Here is a 17,651-nt window from a genome sequence, read left to right on the forward strand (position 1 = left end):
TTTCACTTTGAATGGTAGGAAAAAAAACGACGTTCTGTTCAAAATTACAATATTACTTTTTAAAAAAACGTACCTATGCTCAATACTACTTATATACATTTGTTCAAAATTAAAATAGCAAAAACCTTAATGTAATTAAATAGATTCATATTCGAAATCATCAATTGTGTTTCACGAAATTAAATCGTGTTTTTTGAGTATTTTTGGACAGTTGTCATTTTGGGGTTATTTCCACGCCCTAAAAGTTTTCTATACACAGTCACTGAAAATGGCGATAATCGAAACATTATCCAGCCAAACAGCCAAGCACGGTGTTTGTGAATGGATTTTTCCTGTTTAGGAGTTTCCAAAGTAAATAAAAAAATATATTTAATCCCCAACACCCTGAATGTTGACATTTAGCTTGTTGTATTGTTATTGTTTTTGTATTTTGTAACTTTGTGTGTATGTACCTATGTATTATAAGCCTATTTTAAATGTATGCCATATGATTAAATAAATAAATAAATCCGCAAAGATTTATGAGGAGCTTTAGTCCCGATATGCAGAGACTAAAAACATTTTAAGAGCATGAGAAGTGAAAATGTTAAGAAAGTGACAAAAGATACGGTTTTACTCACTAATCTAAAATGTGTACCTACCGGCTCTTGGACCAACCTGTTCTCCTAGGTTAGGTCACTTGTAGCAAAGAGGTAAAATATTCAATATAAAATCATTTATTTCTCAAATATATTATATAGCTACCCATAATAGGAACATTACCAATGATATAAAGCAATTATTAAATACCTCTATTGCATTTTAAGTTTTTGAACAACGTTAATTAATAAACTAAGTTATAATGGACTGATTTTTATTTCACTGATGAATATCTTGTATATAAATATACTGGTCATATCTTATATATAAAAAAAGTACAAAAAATACACGTATACATAATGGTCAATCATTATCCGGATGATTATAAAGTTACAAATATATTTGTATTAAAAACATTTAAAAATATAAAAATAAACTTTTTGTCTTAAACATACGATTATAATTAGAATAAAAATAATAACAAAAAAATTAACTAACTCTAAAAAACATGAAAATAATGTCTACCAGTACAGTCGGTGCCTCAGCAGTCTCAGCACGAACCAGTAAGAGTGAGAGCAGCTCAATAGATAGTATGTACCTAGATAAGGTAGAAGACTATAGGTTCACTCCTGTTGGCACTTGCTGTAGCTAGAGATGTGCCGAACACGGGTTTCACCGAATACGAATGTTCGATAAAACTTTTACCGAACCGAATATTCGGCATAATTGATTCCTAAGTAGAAACTAGAAATATGATTTATTTTTGTTGAAATGTTTAATCGTGCAACTCTTGATTAAAACAAAAAACTTGTTTAATTTTTTTCTGTAGCTTAATCTCAAAACAACTACATACATATTTTGTTTTTAATTAATAATCATCTTTTTTATCTGCGTTATTGGAAATAAAGCTACAGTGTCAACAAATCGTAAAGCCTCACAAACACATTTAACACTCATCTCATACATGGCTCAATACAGTAAAAAGAAGAGATACCACTTTGCCGAACATTCGGTGATTTAGCCGAATATTCGGCCGAATACGAATATTCGGCCCATCCCTAGCTGTAGCACTGCAGGGCTACTACGAAACTCGAAGTTCGTGTCATGCGGTCCCTCTCGCTCTCGTATTAAACAGTATAAAGTATCAGAGGGACCGCACGACACGAACTTCGAGTTTCCAGTTTCGTAGTAGCCCTGCTGCTCGACACCATTTACAAAAGATTGTTTTTTTTTTCGATACAGACAGACAGAGACGTCGATTGATCAGGAATCCTGATGGTGCTTCATTCAGCATCCATTCCACTTCACCGTGTGCATAAATTGTTCAGCAACTGTGTTAAAGCAATCGAATTTCAACCCGAGAACAACTTGTTATTAAGTGAAGTTCACTCACACCATTGAATTACTTCGCTGGTGTGTGCAGGTTTTCTCACGATGTTTTACTTCACCGTACTAAAGCTCATGCTAAATTTCAACTGTAATTTCGCACATGAATTTCGAAAAGCTCAGACTTGTGAGCCGGGGTTTGATTTGAGCTCAAGATCCTCTGCTTGAGAAGGGTCAAATCACTAGGACACCAACACCACGGCTAATCTGCTTTTGTTTACAAGTTTGTTTTCATAGTCTTTATGATAATTATGATCACGGACCTTAGATCTTTATCGTGATGAGATGGCACTAAGAATAAAACTAAATTTGCTTATCAGCGGTTGGCTTTATCATTAATTCAAACCCTATTTAATGCAATGGAGTACATGCATAGTACAAGTTTGACTATTATTCTCTACGGATTATGTTATTTTCAGGACACATCTTGTCTTAATACATGTACCTATATATCTATGAGTAGTTATGAATCGGGATTAATTAAAGTAGAAAATAGTACAAAAGTTTTCGATTGAGATTTTTGGTTAACTTAATAAGAATCGAGAACAGTATTTTTCAATTGACTATTCATGCAATATTTATGAGAAAGTGAAATACTATTCATTATGAATAGTATCTTCGAACTTCAGCTAAAATAGTTTCGTAAGTAGCCTCGTCGATGACGATAAACGTCTTAGCTCGTCGACTGAAGTAGTAAATGTCACCGGTGAAGATGTCGAACCATAGCGCGTGGATATGTAAGTCGTGTTTTTGCAGTCGTTTTTTTAGCATTCCATATGATGCGATATTTTGAAGTTGCTGCAAAGTGTTCACCTGAAACCGCCCATATTCTTTTAAATTCCACTAGTTATTAATCCTGTTCCTACACGAGTAGGTAGTTCATGGTCTGACAAGGCTTCGATTGGCAAGTTGACTTAAGCAACTACTAAATACTTGCAAATGTTTTTGTATCTAAGGCTCCGTTTCCACCAGAGATGTACGTGGATGTGTTGCGAGGAATGTGTTTTTCATGAACCAATAGTAACGCTTCATTTACCTCGCCTTGCTCCGCTCAGCTTCCACCCGAGATGTGCTGTGCGAGGATAGGTAAATTAAGCGTTTCTATTGGTTCATGAAAATCACTGCTCGCAACACATCCTCTCATATCTTTGGTGGAAACGTAGCCTTGTTTAACTTAAAAGCGCAGTACAAATTAGAGTCATTTACCTGAGATAATTTATCTTCTGTGCTAAATTTGTTGTCGGGGTCGATGTAAGCTACAAATTTTGTTTGAGGTGTTTCTGCTGTAAATAACATGGGATTAGAAAAATCACCATTCATTGCAATAAACTTGTCTAAACTAGTTTTTCCATGGTTGCACAGCCATGATTTCAAAGGAGATATTCTTCTTTGTTCCTGTAAGAAACAAGCATTATGTAACTTTCTGCCTTGCCATGGGATCATATAATTTATTTATAAGTGACGTTTACAGTAATAAGTCAAACTACACATAAAATATTGTCAGAATATTGTATAGTATAAAGTCAACTTACAGTGCTTGATTCTTCTTTACTTTTTAAAGTGTACAGTAGGTTCATAGCCTTACAGTCACTGTGACCGCATACAATAATGTGTCTTATGTCGTTAACAATACATGCCAATTCCAACGCTGCTGGTTCACAGCTGGTCATCTCATCGATAAAGTGTTGAGAGTGCGGTATCAAGTTTCCAGCATTTCTTACTGAAAATAACGAGGTAATTATTGCCACATAATGATGTAAAAAATATATATTATATAACAATAAAAAACATCCATTTACAAACCAACAAACATGTCGCCTACAGAAGTTTCCGTAAACCTAGTTGGAATCATTCGACTGTCCATGCACGTGTAGAAAAGGGCCTTAGGCTAAAAATATACAAAAGTAATTAGAGAAATAGGTATTTCAAAAGTTTAAAACACCGTTAAAATGTTTTCCTTTTGCCTGTTTTCAATTATATCTCTGTTTCAATCTTTCGTCATACTTGTACTGTTTGTTTTAACAAGCTTATTGCCTATTAACTTCATTTATTATATTTATTTGTTTGTTTTAAATCTCGCAAGTTTATTTTTAATCCACATGGTCAGATGGACTTAAAATTTGGTATACAATACATAGGAAGTTGAATGACAATGCAAGTGCACTGAACAAAAAGTACTTACTTCAGTAAGCAAAAGAAACTTTAATTAAAAATTAAATTTACTGTTTCCTTTTTTAACAAAACGTGGCAGAGATGTGAGAGGGAAAGGGAAGGTACGATACGAACTTCGATTTTCGAATTTCGTAGTAGCCCTGCTGAGGGACCGCACGACACGAACTTCGAGTTTCGTTGTAGCCCTGCTGACACGCGTTGGATGGCGCGTGTAAGCGTGGCGTGGCTTCGGGTTTGAAATTGTATGTCCGCATCTTAAACATGAACGAATGCTCACTGAGCAATACAATAAACTCTGTATACTAATCATGGTACAGCTGTCTTGTGATATACAAGAAAATGGAATTAAATCGTTATCAAACTCTTATCAAAGAACAAAATCGTTTAATTATTATAATTTAAATAAAACGGCCAAGTGCGAATTAAACTCGCGTGGAGAGAGTTCCGTACAATGCCAAACTCAAATGTATTCCTCTATTTTTCTTATAAATATTTTAAGGTGCTTTTCAAATCCTCACAGTAAGACGCAACTACTACTAGCGCTATCTAGTTGTGTTTTAGTGAACTATTTTTCATTACAAGTGAACGTTTATGGTATTATATTGAGTTTAGGTTCTTTTAGGTTTCCCTGTAATCTTCTAAAAGCAATGAACTATATTTTGTATTTTTTTCATAATTTTAGGCTTAGTATTTTCGAAGATAAGAGGGGTGAGGGGGAATGGTCAATTTTCGTCTTCTTTCATGAATAAAATCAAAACTTATTATTTTACACACAAACATCACGTCTGCATTCCCAAATGGGGTAGGCAGAGCACAAGAAACGTTACCACCTCGGAGCCACTTTTAGCAATTTTAGGTTTTAAGTTTGACACAAATATAGTTGAGATCCTCATAACGAGCTCTTTCGTTTGATATATGACACAGTAAAACTTTTTTTTTAATTTCCTAATTTGTCCCCCGAAAATGACCCTTATTTAAAAAAATATATTTACTTTGCTGCACATGTCTTTGGGTCATAGGTTTACACCATTCTACCAAATTTCACCTGATTTGGTCGAGTAGATTCGGAGCAAATTGGCTGTTACAGATGGACGGACAGACAGACAGACGCACGAGTGATCCTATAAGGGTTCCTTTTTTATGTACGAAACCCTAAAGAAACATAAATATCATTAAACTTAACAGAAATTAAAAAATATTTTATCACAACTTTGTTAATATGATCTGCTTTTGAAATTTCATTCGAACATTTTGCTCAGCGATTGTTGGATAATGCATGGCTTAGGTTAAACATAGACACAACAATGCGTGAATAAAAAATGAAAACGACAGTGACAGATAGGTACTGACAGCTAGGGAAACGGTTTTGGGTTGGCTCTTGGGTTTGGGTTGTGCGTGCGATGAAAATTGACTTTAGGGTGAAGTAGCTGTTGAAGTTCAAAAGTGGAGGGAGGAGAAAGCAGCCAAAAAAATCTTGTAAATTTGTAAAAGGTACAATATATATAAATATTCATTTAAATTAATATTTAAGCGTCCTTAATATATAATTTCATTGTATTAAGTATTAAAATTGATAAACATGTACCAAGTAAGAATATAGTCGCTAGAAGAGTGGTTATTTTTGCAAGAAAAACACGTCCGTCGCACGTCACTATTCTTTTATTCATTCTATTCGGTCCAATTGTCAATGCAAAAGTCAAGTAAAGTCAATGTAATAAACTGAAGTTCTAAGGTCGATGATGTATTTATTGATACAAAAAAACTGAACACATATAATATAAGAATTAAATAGCTTCTTATTTTATGAATTACGAGTTCATAAAAATACAAGGTTAGTATAAGATTTACTCACCACAGGATTGTCTTTGACTTGTTGAAACTGTTTTACCATGCTCGACCGGTCTAACACACGATATCTCATGATTCCTCGAAGAATTCGTTCCATCTTATTTGATTAGTATGGATAGACCACGTTAGTTCCGTATTTGGGCTACGTTTGTTCGTCATTTAGACTTAGTTATGGACGGGTAGTAGCCATTATTTGAAGATTGACATAGATGACCTTCATTACGGAGCTTATCGCGTTCGCAGTTGAGCTAACCGTGCAGCCGTGTCGTATATTATTTTATTATTATAGGTTACGACAAAATAACCTGTCCGTAAAAACGTCATCGTTAGTAGCTTTTCATTGTCTTATCAGAAATTAGTTCAAAGTACTTTAATGCGAGAAAATACAATTTGTCAGATAATATTAAGTATAAAGATAGAAGAATGGACTATACCTACAATTTTATTGTTTAATATATAAAACTGATTTATAACTGACCTATTGAAAACATTTTTTTGATATGGTTTACATTATATTCAAACCATAATGCAATATATATCATGTTTTTGAATTACTTTCGAAGAATGTTTTGATTAGGACTGTTTTTTTTTTGTATTTATATACCTACAACAAGGATTGTGTAGGTTTAAAGATTTTGATGTTAGTATGCCTGTATTTTTGTGATAGCTATTTTTCTGCAACAAAATTGGGTTTCTTTGCAATATTTAACAGTGCATTTGTTATGGACCAAGTGAAATAAGGGCATTATGAATAATGAAAAGCTATACCGGGCGAAGTGATCATATTGAGTGCCAGAATTGGATTCAATCACTATAGATAGGTAACTTAACAGATTTTGATAGATATTTAATTATGTAGGTAAATGCATCTATAAAAGGAAGAAATTTTATGTCAAAAATATAAATAATAATCATGAAGCACATATTTTTATTATTCTGCCAATTGACTTGACAATTAATTATTTGAAGAGTTATTATCAAATTGCCTACTCATATTGGTCACTGGATGGTGGATTTATCACTTGGTCCACAATACATACAACATATCATTGCAAAATAAAATTACTGCATCCTAAAAGTGCTTTACATTCTTAATAGGATCAAATAAAGCCAAATATGGGCAATCAGGAGAAATAATCCATGTAGTTTTGAAAATTGGTACATTTATACTTTGCGGTATCCAGATGAACATACTAAAAGTCTGTAAAAGTTGAGATATGAGCAAAAATCTGAAAAAAGGTACCTTCAGCACCCTCCCCCCCCCTACACCCTCAGCACACCCCCCATCCCACCATTGAGGACTTTTATTATGTTCATCTGGATACTGCAAGGCATAACTGTACCAATTTTCAAAACTACACAAATTTTTCCCCTGGTTTTATTAATTTTCTCACCCTATCTTTTTTTAAGAGAGAGACACCTTTAATTTTTTTTTTAAATACTTATGTCATTCGCAAATTCTATCTACTGTTAAATTATGGAATATGTTACTGATTGTGCAATTCTACTCAAAATTGATATTAATTAATCAACTTTGTCACACTAGTTTTTCTATTGTTTTCACTGGCGGACTAACAGTCTCAGAGGGTGTCCAAATGTCCGCCAGGTCTCTTCATAAAGTCTGGAACATGTCTAAAAATGTGTTAAGTACATCAATAATAAGGCCTCATTCAGCTTTGCTGCCCAGGTCCCCGAATGAGCTTAGTCCGCAGTTTTAGTTCTTATGAGTCTTACTTTTAAATATTCTATAAAGTATTATTTAAAAGATTTTTTTTTTCAAAAAAGTAAAACATACTCCAAATACATTAAAAAATAACTAAAATAGGAACCAACTACAATACCCTTGAAAATATTTTTCTAGGTACCTACAAGCTTGCATTTGGTGACTCAGCACGACCCAGCATGAGTGGAACAGTAGTCGTCTACCTCACCTACATATTTTGGGTTTCAATCCCTCCTGCTGGGTCGTGCTGAGTCACCGACTTCAAGCTAGTACAGTCAAGGGCAAAGATATCGACATGGCCAAAATTGCAAAAATATGTATACACGACCTTATGCACTTAATATTAAGGCCGTGTATATATATTTTTGCAACTTTGCCCGTGTCGATATCTTTGCCCTTGACTGTACAGTCTGTTCAATATAGGAATAAACAGAAGGAAAATAGGCTCTTTATGATGCACGCTTTAGGAAGTCATTTAATAAATTGCATTTTTTTATACATTCTAAACTAAATTCTAATTAAAATATTGAAGACGTCACTATTAGTTTAAATTATTCGTTAACTAACTGTTGCCCGCGACTCCGTCCACATAGAATTCGTTTATTGCTATCCAGCGGGACCTATGCAATTTTTCGGGATAAAAACTTTTCTCTGCCCTTCCGCAGGACTTGTACTATCTGTATATCGAATTTCACCTAAATCGGTTCAGCAGTTAAGACATGAAGATGTAGGTAACAAACAAACATACAGAATTACAAACTTTCGTAATTATAATTAATATTAGTGAGATTAACTTTGCTATTATTCATATAATAATTTAAAAACAATAAAAAACTTTTCTATTTTGTTAAAAACAGAAATTTCTTCCTATAAAATACCTAAAGAGGCAGAGATAAAGAACATTCTGCAAGAAATGGAACGTTTAGACATAAACGTAACATTACGCTAGTAATATTATGTTTATGCGTTTATAATATTGTGAACTCAAGAAATATTCTGTACATTATTTGTAGTTTTTAATCGCCAGTTTGGATCAAAATGTGATGACCTTCATAGTTACCTTTTCACAACTAAAGCACTGCATTCAATTTGATGAAATTTGGAATGGAAAAAAGCTTGAACTTCATAGCAGAAACTCAGAAACTACAATACGAGTGAGTGAATGAGTCCACGAAAGACAGTTATTAAATTATGTTATAAATATAAATCGAATTAATATTATGTAGCAAATTACGTATTAACGTTGTGTTATTTTGTAAGTACCTACATTAAGTATTTATCTACTTGCAAAGTAAGTAAAGAAAATAATGACTTCGTCTTATTACTTCTTTTATTCATCACCTTCGTGACCTTCTAGAGTCCAGTGTTATCCTGAATGGACTATAGGTACCTAGAAAAATATTTTCAAGGTTTTGTATTTGGTTCCTTTATTAGTTATTTTTTTATATTTTTGGAGTTGGTTTTACTTTTTTGTTAAAAAATTTCTTTATTTCTCACTTTTTGGTGATTCTTAGATAGAAGTAGAGATATAGATATGAATCAACTAATTATGTGAAGCAACATAATAATTGTGATGCCCCCAAAATGAGTAATAACATGGTTTGATTATTTGTAATATGGTAATTTTTTATATTTAATTATGTATTCGGTTTAATATTTATTTCAGATGAATTCTGAAAGTACAATTGGAGATGGTAAAAGATCAGCAACTCATGTTTCACCTGTTCTTCCCACAAACCACCGTTTTTTGGAGCCAGAAAGAGCGGTTAAAACTATCACTGATATGGCTGTCTGGGAGAAGTCTGAAGCTTATATGGAATACACAGGATTCATTGCAACCATCAATGAAGCAATCAAAGGCAAACCATTATCAGTAGACTGCAAGGTAAATGATAATGTCAAAAAATTGTTACATGTTTTGGAAGAGATTGGAAAATACATTGAAGAGTTTCCCCCAGTTGAACAACCTCAAAGATTTGGCAACACAGCTTTCAGAGAATGGCTTGAAAAAGTCAAATGTAACACAACAATATTACTACAAGGAATGCTAGAACTACCACTTCAGTTAGCCATTCCAGAAATAAAAGTTTATTTAGAGGAAAGTTTTGGAAATGCCACAAGAATTGACTATGGTACAGGACATGAAATGTCGTTTGTCATGTTTTTGTGCTGTCTTTACAAAATAGGATTTCTGATTCCAGAAGATAATGTTTCAACTGTCTTTTTGGTTTTTAACAAGTATTTAAACATAGCAAGAACCTTGCAAAAGACTTACAGGATGGAGCCAGCTGGTAGCCATGGTGTGTGGAGCCTGGACGACTATCAGTTCATCCCCTTTATATGGGGTAGTGCTCAACTGGTAGATCAGCCCAAAATCTATCCACCAGTTAAATTTCTTGATGATGACATAATTGACAAATATGCTAATGATTATATGTTTCTTTCATGCATAAAATATATAAAGGATGTGAAAAAAGGTCCTTTTGCAGAGCACTCCAATCAGTTGTGGAGCATAAGTGCAGTCAGCTCCTGGTCTAAAATCAATCAAGGTCTAATCAAGATGTACAAAAAAGAGGTACTTAGCAAGTTCCCTGTAGTCCAGCACGTACTGTTCGGCTCGCTGCTTCCTATACGCCGATTCCCTATCAACCACTAAGTGAACACAGTTTTGGTCTAGTCTGGGTAAAGCTGATGATTTTTCAAAATTTAAGCTAATTAAAATTACTTAAGTATCTATTTCTAAATGTAATTAATTTAACAGCTTGACTGCAAGAATGCATTAAATCCAGCTACACTAATAATAATGTATATAATTACCAGGGGTCGTGACGATACATATTGTTTATTTAATGTAAGTTCCGTTTATTGACCTTAATTATACTTCATTCCATATAATTAGATAAATTTGATGAGGTATTCCTACCCTGTTACCACTTTATAGTAACACTAGCTTTTGCCCGCGGTTTCGGCCGCGGGGAATTCGGTTATTCCCTCGGGAACTGTGCATTTTTCCGGGATAAATGTAACCTATGTCACTTCCTGGCCCAAAAATCTATGCCAAAAATCTCGTCAATCCGACGCTCCGTTTCGACGTGAAAGACTGACAAACATACAAACACACACTTTCACATTTATAATATTAAATATCAACATAGCAAGGAACAATTCACACCAATTGACCTAGTCTCAAAGTAAGCTTAGCAAAGCTTGTGTTATGGGTATTAAGCAACTAAATATTAGTATGGATTTTTTCCTTAACTTGCATACCAAGTAAACAATAGAATTAAATAAACACTTATACGACTTACATTATAAAGGAAGAACTGATTTTGGTTATATGTAATTAAATGGGACCGAAATTTGGGACATGCACTATGTATGAAACAACAATAACTACTGAAATCGTTTCATAGCCAACGGAGATAATCGAGGATCGTACCTAAATTCAAAAATAAAACAATCTTTAAAATATATATTTTTTTAATACATAATTTTATAGTATTGATTGTTTGTAGGTACAGATGTGCAAGTTGCAGAAAGTTTCAAAAAAGTTCGGAAAATTCTCGGAAATTTCTGGAAATTTCACAAGAAATATAGGAAATTTAAATTTAATTAAGAAACGGAAAGGGGCCAATCAACTTTTTTACCGACACTAATCTGTCCGCGACATTTTTCAAACAGTTGCAGATTTTTGTAAGTTAACATGTTTTTTCTGTAATTTAATAGATGGTGTACATGAATACATGCCATCTTACGTAAGTTGAACCTATTAAACCGTGAAATATCTTGTTGGAAGTTCGATTTTTTGGTAACGCCAGAGACAATTTTGGTAACGCAGGAGACGCTCAAAGTGTCGGTAAAATAGTTGATTGGCCCAAAGTTTCAATCCCCATATAAAATTGTGAGAAGTTTCTGAAATTATCCCATATGAAAAATTCCGCAATTTTGGAAAGTTCCTTTGGCACATCAGTAGGTAGATATTAGTAGAGGAGACGTGGAAGATCGACCTTCACCCATCTGATAACCGGATGGGACATATTTTTTATTAAATATTGTTTATTTACAAACACGCCTATGATAGTTTGCCTATCGAAAATTGTTCATGGCTATTTTTAATTAAATGCGGGCGATTAGCCGTGGATTAGCCGATTAGAAATAGCTTAATCCCGTCTTAACTCAACTGTTGTATATGCCCGTGCAATTTTATTTTTCATGTTACCATGGCAACGCAATAAATAAATGTCTTGGTGGCTTAAAAAAAGGTTACGGTAACAATTTGAAAGGACAACGTTCGCTCGCACTACGCCATCTATTGATTGCAAACGAAGTTAACACGTCATGTCATCTTGAGAGCCAAGGTATGTACGTAGCCGTTCTTGGACTGTGCCTTCTATTCTTGTTTAAACTTAAAATATTATCCCACGGGAACGCATTACCGGGATATCAAGCATTTTATGTCTCAATGCAGATCTTTGCCTATCTGTACGCCAAATTTCACGTAAATCCATTCAGTCGTTATCGTTTATCTTCACAAAATAAAGGTGTAATTTTTTACTCTTTCTATCGGTTGATCTCTGTCCACCTGTTTTTGTTAGAGCACATCTCCGAAGATACTCAACAGATTTAAAACTACAATAGAAACAAAAACCAGATGTAAAGCCTAGTATGTATGTAGTTCCATATGGAACTAAAGGGATCATTTATTTGACATGTACATACGGATGAATGAATAGGATGGCCGTGTGGGAAAGGAGGTTTTATTTAAATGATTTATTTGCAACATTGGTTGTTTTGATTTAAAAAAGAAGAAAAGTCAGTCGTGAGAAGTCAGAGCTACGCTGTCCACGTATTGAATTGCTTTCTAAGTTTAATACAGATTTTACAAGATTAACTCGTTTGTTTTCGACTGCCACTCCCACAAAATTAATGTACCGATTGTTCCATATGGAACTCCAGGGATATCCCCAAAATGGTTTTGTTCCCCATCTCTATATTACGGTACGTACTTACTAATATTATATACTGACCGGCAAAAAATCTGGGCCCCAAATGTATGCAGTTATAGGTAATTTTGTATGGAGTGGGCCAAATTTTGTGCCGCTCAGTATATTATGCGAAAGTAACTGTTTGTTGCTTCTAACACATAAAACAACTGAACCGAATATAAATGACGTTTGGTATGGATATAGTTTTAGATCCTGGGAAGGACGTAACGTAGCTTTTATATCCCAGAAAATTGTGTACTTAGTTAAAACGATTCTTGTAAGACGAAAATGCGGACAAACCTAGTGATCAAAATTTGTTGGTAATTACTAATTAGGGCGACGTCATCACGGCACCAATCATGGACATGTTAAGCACAGTAGCAAGGATTCAATGCCTTATTATAGCTCACCATTCATGAACCACCAGTTATGATCATCAGTTATCTGCACATAAGTGTTATTGTTTTAGAAAAAGTAGCGTCCGTTTCTTAATATTGGGTTAGGGGAATACCTAGTTACCTATTTGTGCAACGATAGAGCAAAGTTGTTTTTTGTTGCGAGTGTTGACTTTGAATCCCGAGTAAGCGAAGGATTCTATAATTGAATCACGAGCGTAGCGAGTGATTCTAGCTTAGAATCCTGAGAGCAGCAAGGGATTCAAACACACGTGATGCAAAAAAACTTTGGTCTCGTGTGACACATGCAATTTTTCACCTCAGCAGCGAGAACATAATTTAAATGTAACATAAGAATAAAACCACATATATGTACCTTCCTGTTTACAAACCAAACACATTTTTTTTAAATACTCCGATTATTAAGAAACAAATATAATAATCACCATTAAAACCCTTACTCAAAAATGATACGTACAGTCGCGATTACATATTTAAAATGTCACCAGAAAATTAAGAATGCCAGACATTGTTCAAAAGCGGTAAGTAGAGAGGTTTCGGAACGAAAAAGTGTCCAATACAGATCTCGTACTCATAAATGCATTGTTTGTTTGTGGGGCTGAAGTGATTACAAGCAAATATTAAGGTACTCATAACTCTAGCTTATGTAACAGTAAGTTTAGGTGACTGAATCTTATTCATATTCATACGCTCAGTGGCTCACAGCCACAGCCGCGTGACCCAAACATAACTAATGAAATGTCGTTACGTTACGTATTTTGCTGTTTAACTATTACTCTGCAGTCAATCTTCAAAGGAGGCACAGATAACTTTGAGCACACTACAAGACCTTAACTGGTGGACCTCACTCAACCCGCTGAGGCTGAGGAGGAATATTTACTTAACAATCCAAAACTTATTGTGGTCATCTTTACCTAAAATTTTACAGTATTATTTAATTTTCTTTTACTTTGTAAAATTTGATTTAATACCTACTTTTGGCGTGAAGTATAAATATAAACTTAATTTTAATTAAAATTAATAAATCATACATAATGTAGTTACTAGTTGAATTTATTATGTACTTTTTTATGAGTTGTTTATGTATTTACGCAGTGTTTACACCTGACCCGTTGCAAGAAATCAGCTTATATTAGCTCATATTATTAATTTACTTAGAACAGTTTGTATTTGTAATGTCATGACTTAATGGATACCTACTTCGAATTACTAAATCAAATTTGACTAATTTTAATGTGTATTATTGTGGTATTCATGTGTACGTAATGAACTAAATCAATTTTAATTTCGTAGAAGTGAAAATAAAAATAAAACATTAAATTAAATGTCTTTTTTTTTGGAGTCCAGGTTAAACGTTTCTTTTATTTTATTCGACTGGATGGCAAACGAGCAAGTGGGTCTCCTGATGGTAAGAGATCACCACCGCCCAGCACGAAGCAACACCAAGGGGATTGCAAATGCGTTGCCAACCTAGAGGCCTAAGATGGGATACCTCAAGTGCCAGTAATTTCACCGGTTGTCTACTCTCCACACCGAAACACAACAGTGCAAGCCCTGCTGCTTCACGGCAGGATTAGCGAGCAAGATGGTGGTAGCAATCCGGGCGGACCTTGCACAAGGTCCTACCACCTGCAAAGGCTGTGTCGGGGTTGGGGTGCATGTTGGCCTCGTCGCACGTTATCATCAGATTACAATTACAATATGTGTGTGTGCTCTGCTTCGCCGCTCGCCGATGAGCATTTGGTTCGTTGCGTGTGCATGCGTGCCATGCCGCCAAGCTGGTCAGCACAGTTTACGTAGCAAACTGTCGTGGAAGTATTGTTTGTCGCCGGAAATAGTAGATTGATAACCAAGGGTGGAAAGTGACCCATTTGACCCGAGTTCGTTCGAGCGGTCAATAATTCGAGGGGAAATTGGTAATTTCACCAGAGTTAGATACTGCTTTTCATTTCGACTGAGGAAAGTAAAATACCTACTACAAAAAAAATGAGAATAATAATAAATTGAACTTACTTAAGTATATCTAACCTCCAACGGTACCTTTTCGACCTGGCCACTTGTCACGGCCGACTATAAAAAATAAATCGAGTTGGTCACGACCAAGGAGCTTATATACAAAACTGGAGGTTGAACGACGAACGAAGAAGTTTGACCTTTGAACTAAAATAATTTCCTTGCTCACCCGCGACCTTCATCATTGATATGGACCTCCGCAAAGTAACGCCTGATTCAATAAATTATTTAAAGTTTGACCTTTATTACTTATTTATATATTTCATCTCTTTCTTTTACATTTCACGAATGACTTCCATCTCTTTCTTAACCTATCTAAAGAAAGATATGGAATATGTTCGTGACGTATCAAATTTCTTGTTTCAAACGGATGCTCGGCGTTCAACTTCCAGTGTTGTATATATAAGTTCCTTGGTCACGACGTGCATCTAGATGGCCATGCCGAAACGTGAAAAAAAAAAGTGTCATTGACGTAACTCAATTATCTTCGACTCCGTCCGTGGCTAATCAAAAAATAAATAAAAAATAGTAGATTGATAACCAAGGGTGGAAAGTGACCCATTTCACCCGAGCTATTTCTGGCGCTCGAACGAAGTGAGAGCGCCAATAGTTCGAGGGGAAACGGGTAATTTAACCCGAGTTAGACACTCTACTTTTCATTTCGACTGTGAGGAAAGTAAAAAACATGTACAAAAAATTAGAATCATAATAAATTGAATTTACTTATATCCAACCCAACGCTACCTTTTCGACTGGCCACTTGCCACGGCAGACTACAAAAAAATCGAGTTGGTCACGACCAAGGAGCTTATACACAAAAGTGGACGTTGAACGCCGAACGAAGAAGTTTGACCTTTATTACTTATTTATATATTCCATCTCTTTCTTTCATATTTCACGAATGACTTCAATCTCTTTCTTAACCTAAGTAAAGAAAGAGATGGAATATGTTCGTGACGTAATAAAGATCAAATTTCTTGTTTCAAATGGATGTTCGTATTGTTCGTCGTTCAACCTCCAGTGTTGTATATAAACTCCTTGGTCACGCACACGACGTGCGTCTAGATGGCCATGCCGAAACGTGAAAAAAAGTGTCATTGACGTAACTCAATTATCTTGGACTCCGTGGCAAATCGAAAAATTTAAAATAAATACTTTCCACCCTAGAGATGAAAACGCAATTTTCCACCCGGCTATCTACCCATGAAAATTCAACTTTCCGAACAGGAGAGATGAAAAAATATTGCAGCAGCTGATATCCTTCATATTATTAAATGCGAAAGTTCGTGTGTGTGTGTTTGTTACTACTTCACGCTAAAACAGCTGGACGGATTTGGATGAAATTTGGTATGTAGGTAGCTGGACATCTGGAATAACACATAGGCTTCTTTTTATCCCGATATTCCCACGGGATAGGGATAAAATCTTGAAATAACAACTGCAGGGTTTAGAGTCTCGAAATTGTGGACAACCTCAATGAAGACCACGATACAAATTTTGGGAATTCCCAGGGGTATTTTGTAGAATCCCGGAATTTAAATTGTAACTACCAGATCGAATAGATTACGCGTGCGAAGCCGCGGGTAAACTAGTTTAGGTATAAACTTTTGCCGGAGACAGATGCTATAGGTCAGTACAAGGTCACGAGAAGACCGCCGCTGCGTGGTTGCTATTAATACTGTATCGTGTAGGAACTAAAACTGTCCAAAATAGAATAAGGCAAAGGCATGTACGAAATTATAAAAGGTGATAATTAAATAACTGTAAACCGGAAAGTAGTTTGTTCAGAATCATTAGTTTACACTATTCAAAACAAAGGCTGTTGGGGTGTCTGAGGTTTTCTTAACATTCTGTATACCTACACCTATACAATCTATACCTATTTGAAAACATTTTTGGAGTGACAGAAAAGAACACGACTGCACTTTGATATCATATCAGTAAAATTTTAGAAGCATTTGCTACGCAGTTGGGGCCTTCTGGTTTCTAAGCATTTTTTACATGGCTATGGACTATGAACCGTAAGCACCCATATACAGTAGAGGAAACAGAATCACGTCCCAGGGTGGAACTTTTATGTTTCAAATGTCATGTTGACATCCCATTCATTTGCCAAAGAAATCGTAGCGAAATCGATTATGAAAAGGTTCCACCCTGGTACCATCAGCCAAATGTGGTCTACCACCTTAAAGTTGATAATCGTTTGCATGTCATAAAACAATAATGCCAATGGACGTGTCTGTCAACTTAAAAGTTCGACTTTTGGCGACATGTTTATTTGATAGGAATTTGTTTAAAAATTCAGTTTCCTTGATTGATTGTACATAGGTCCATACAGGTCAAACACAGAACCTTGCTTTTAGGCTTTGCCGCAGTTGGGTAATAAAGTAAATAAACGTATCACAATGGCCAGTGATGCACTTTCCTGGTATGGGTGCGCAACTCGCTCGGGGATTTCGTGCGCATCGTCTGGCATTTTCCTGAACGCGTCATTAGGTGCCCAGTAAACAAGTGCAGAAATAAAACGGA

General features: G+C 35.0%; 2 protein-coding genes across 9 annotated transcripts; one reads left to right on the top strand and one right to left on the bottom strand.

Annotated features, from left to right (window-relative positions):
* Window positions 1-1,668: 1,668 nt before the first annotated feature.
* On the bottom strand, window positions 1,669-15,354 carry CAHbeta (carbonic anhydrase beta). Of its 3 annotated transcripts, none has more exons than XM_074091111.1 (5): window positions 15,123-15,354; window positions 3,769-3,853; window positions 3,498-3,685; window positions 3,172-3,360; window positions 1,669-2,778 (listed from the first exon to the last, which is right to left on the bottom strand). In XM_074091111.1, the coding sequence occupies exons 2-5, from the start codon at window positions 3,827-3,829 to the stop codon at window positions 2,569-2,571; spliced, it is 648 nt and encodes a 215-aa protein (XP_073947212.1). In that variant the 5' UTR covers window positions 3,830-3,853; window positions 15,123-15,354; the 3' UTR covers window positions 1,669-2,568. The 3 variants fall into 3 exon arrangements, with proteins under 3 accessions (XP_073947212.1, XP_073947197.1, XP_073947204.1); XM_074091096.1 differs by lacking the exon at window positions 15,123-15,354 and adding an exon at window positions 5,990-6,209; XM_074091103.1 differs by lacking the exon at window positions 15,123-15,354 and adding an exon at window positions 4,148-5,306.
* On the top strand, window positions 5,521-10,528 carry LOC141430370 (serine/threonine-protein phosphatase 2A activator-like). 6 transcript variants are annotated; one of them, XM_074091068.1, is made up of 3 exons: window positions 6,235-6,310; window positions 6,653-6,806; window positions 9,375-10,528. In XM_074091068.1, exon 3 carries the CDS (start codon window positions 9,375-9,377, stop codon window positions 10,362-10,364), a length of 990 nt encoding a protein of 329 aa, XP_073947169.1. In that variant the 5' UTR covers window positions 6,235-6,310; window positions 6,653-6,806; the 3' UTR covers window positions 10,365-10,528. The 6 variants fall into 6 exon arrangements, with proteins under 6 accessions (XP_073947162.1, XP_073947154.1, XP_073947178.1 ...); XM_074091061.1 differs by lacking the exons at window positions 6,235-6,310; window positions 6,653-6,806 and adding an exon at window positions 5,521-5,628; XM_074091053.1 differs by lacking the exons at window positions 6,235-6,310; window positions 6,653-6,806 and adding an exon at window positions 5,762-5,968.
* Window positions 15,355-17,651: the final 2,297 nt, after the last annotated feature.

The sequence above is a fragment of the Choristoneura fumiferana genome, chromosome Z (genome assembly GCF_025370935.1).
Source record: "Choristoneura fumiferana chromosome Z, NRCan_CFum_1, whole genome shotgun sequence".
NCBI classification, from domain to species: domain Eukaryota; kingdom Metazoa; phylum Arthropoda; class Insecta; order Lepidoptera; family Tortricidae; genus Choristoneura; species Choristoneura fumiferana.

Coding starts and splice junctions, on each gene's coding strand:
- LOC141430370 (XM_074091043.1), top strand. CDS start 8,752: ATGACCTTCATAGTTACCTTTTCACAACTAAAGCACTGCATTCAATTT. Junction 8,863..9,374: donor ACTCAGAAACTACAATACGA/GTGAGTGAATGA, acceptor TATTTATTTCAG/ATGAATTCTGAAAGTACAAT.
- CAHbeta (XM_074091096.1), bottom strand. CDS start 6,082: ATGGAACGAATTCTTCGAGGAATCATGAGATATCGTGTGTTAGACCGG. Junction 3,361..3,497: donor GTAAAGAAGAATCAAGCACT/GTAAGTTGACTT, acceptor TGTTTCTTACAG/GAACAAAGAAGAATATCTCC. Junction 2,779..3,171: donor CAGAAGATAAATTATCTCAG/GTAAATGACTCT, acceptor GGGCGGTTTCAG/GTGAACACTTTGCAGCAACT.